The 1,357-nt window shown below is 38.6% G+C and overlaps 1 protein-coding gene across 1 annotated transcript in view; it reads right to left on the reverse strand.

The window, feature by feature from the left end:
* The window catches only part of LOC106873143 (carbonic anhydrase 12), a 13,759-nt gene extending 13,028 nt beyond the window's left edge, over window positions 1-731 (reverse strand). Inside the window, exon 1 of the mRNA XM_014920369.2 lies at window positions 446-731. Within this exon, the coding sequence (XP_014775855.2) occupies window positions 446-512 (67 nt within the window). The 5' untranslated portion in view covers window positions 513-731. The remainder of the gene's footprint in view (window positions 1-445) is intronic.
* Window positions 732-1,357: the final 626 nt, after the last annotated feature.

Here is a 1,357-nt window from a genome sequence, read left to right on the forward strand (position 1 = left end):
GTGGCACCCTGGGCAAGTGTTTTCTACTATAGACTAGGGCCGACCATAGCCTTGTGAGTGAATCTAGTAAAAGGAAACTGAAAAAAAACCTATCGTGTATATATATATATATATTATGTAAGTAGGTATATTTGTATGTGAGTGTGTGTGTGTGTGTGTGTGTGTGTGTGTGTGTTTATCCCCCCCATCGCCACTTGAAAACTGGTTTAGTGTGTTTACGTCCCCCCGTAACTTAGTAGTTCGGCAAAAGAAACCGATGGAATAAGCACCAGGCTTAAGAAATAAGTCCTCGTGTCGATTTGTTCGACTAATACCCTTCAAGGAGGTACTCCAGCATAGCAATAGTCAACTGATTGAAACAAGTAAAAATACAAGAATAAAAGAAGATAGATATATTCCGAACAACGCTGGATGATTAAGATAAAAATCTCAAAAACAAACTTACCGCTGCCTGCTGTAGCTGCTCCTACAAAGGCTAGGCATATTAAAGTTATGTAAGTCGCTGAAGTCATTGTTAAAAACCTTCTTTAGTTGGTAAATGATGTTAATACTTAGAGCCGTCCCAGGACACAAATGATAACACCGAAAATATGAACAACTGCTGTCTGCGTCTATCGTTTTTAAACACAGCTAGTAGCAGTGCATTATTTCTAATTTGTATTCGTTTATGTACATACAAACACTCTTACTGTTGTTTATATACGCGTGTGCTTGCGAGGGTCTGTACACACACACACACACACACACACACACACACACACGCACACACACACACGCACACGTCCGCACACGTAAACAAACTTACTAAGACGCACACACGCACACAAAAAGATAACTAACAGAAATATAGTTAGCATACTGATGTGGGGGTTGTGCTCTGTAGAAGCGACTAAAAGTTTGACCCGCCCATAGGCCGACAGCGTGTCGATTATGCATGAATAAAATAAAATAAAATAGATAACAAAAATAAAATTGTTTTTAACGATGGTTCAGAAATATAAAGAAATTAATTTACATACTTTAATTGGGTTTATAAAGAGGAATGAGTGAAGAATGAAAAATGAAAGAGAAAAAAGAAAAAAGATCAAACTGAAGAACAGTGGACTTGGAAATTTCCTCAGCAAATCCGTGTATAGTGTAAGTAAACAGCAGATTCCGACACGGTTGAAATCTCTCACCTTTCCCTGTACAATCGATACGTGTGAAGGGCGTACCATAGAAATGAGGAGGAGCTATATTTTGTTATACTTGAAAGTTGTTAGTTTCTCCGTTCAGTAACACATCTGCTGTGTGAGCGTGCAATGCGTGTGTGTGTGTGTGTGTGTGTGTGTGTATGCATGTATGTATGTATGTATGC

Source organism: Octopus bimaculoides, chromosome 1 (genome assembly GCF_001194135.2).
Source record: "Octopus bimaculoides isolate UCB-OBI-ISO-001 chromosome 1, ASM119413v2, whole genome shotgun sequence".
NCBI classification, from domain to species: domain Eukaryota; kingdom Metazoa; phylum Mollusca; class Cephalopoda; order Octopoda; family Octopodidae; genus Octopus; species Octopus bimaculoides.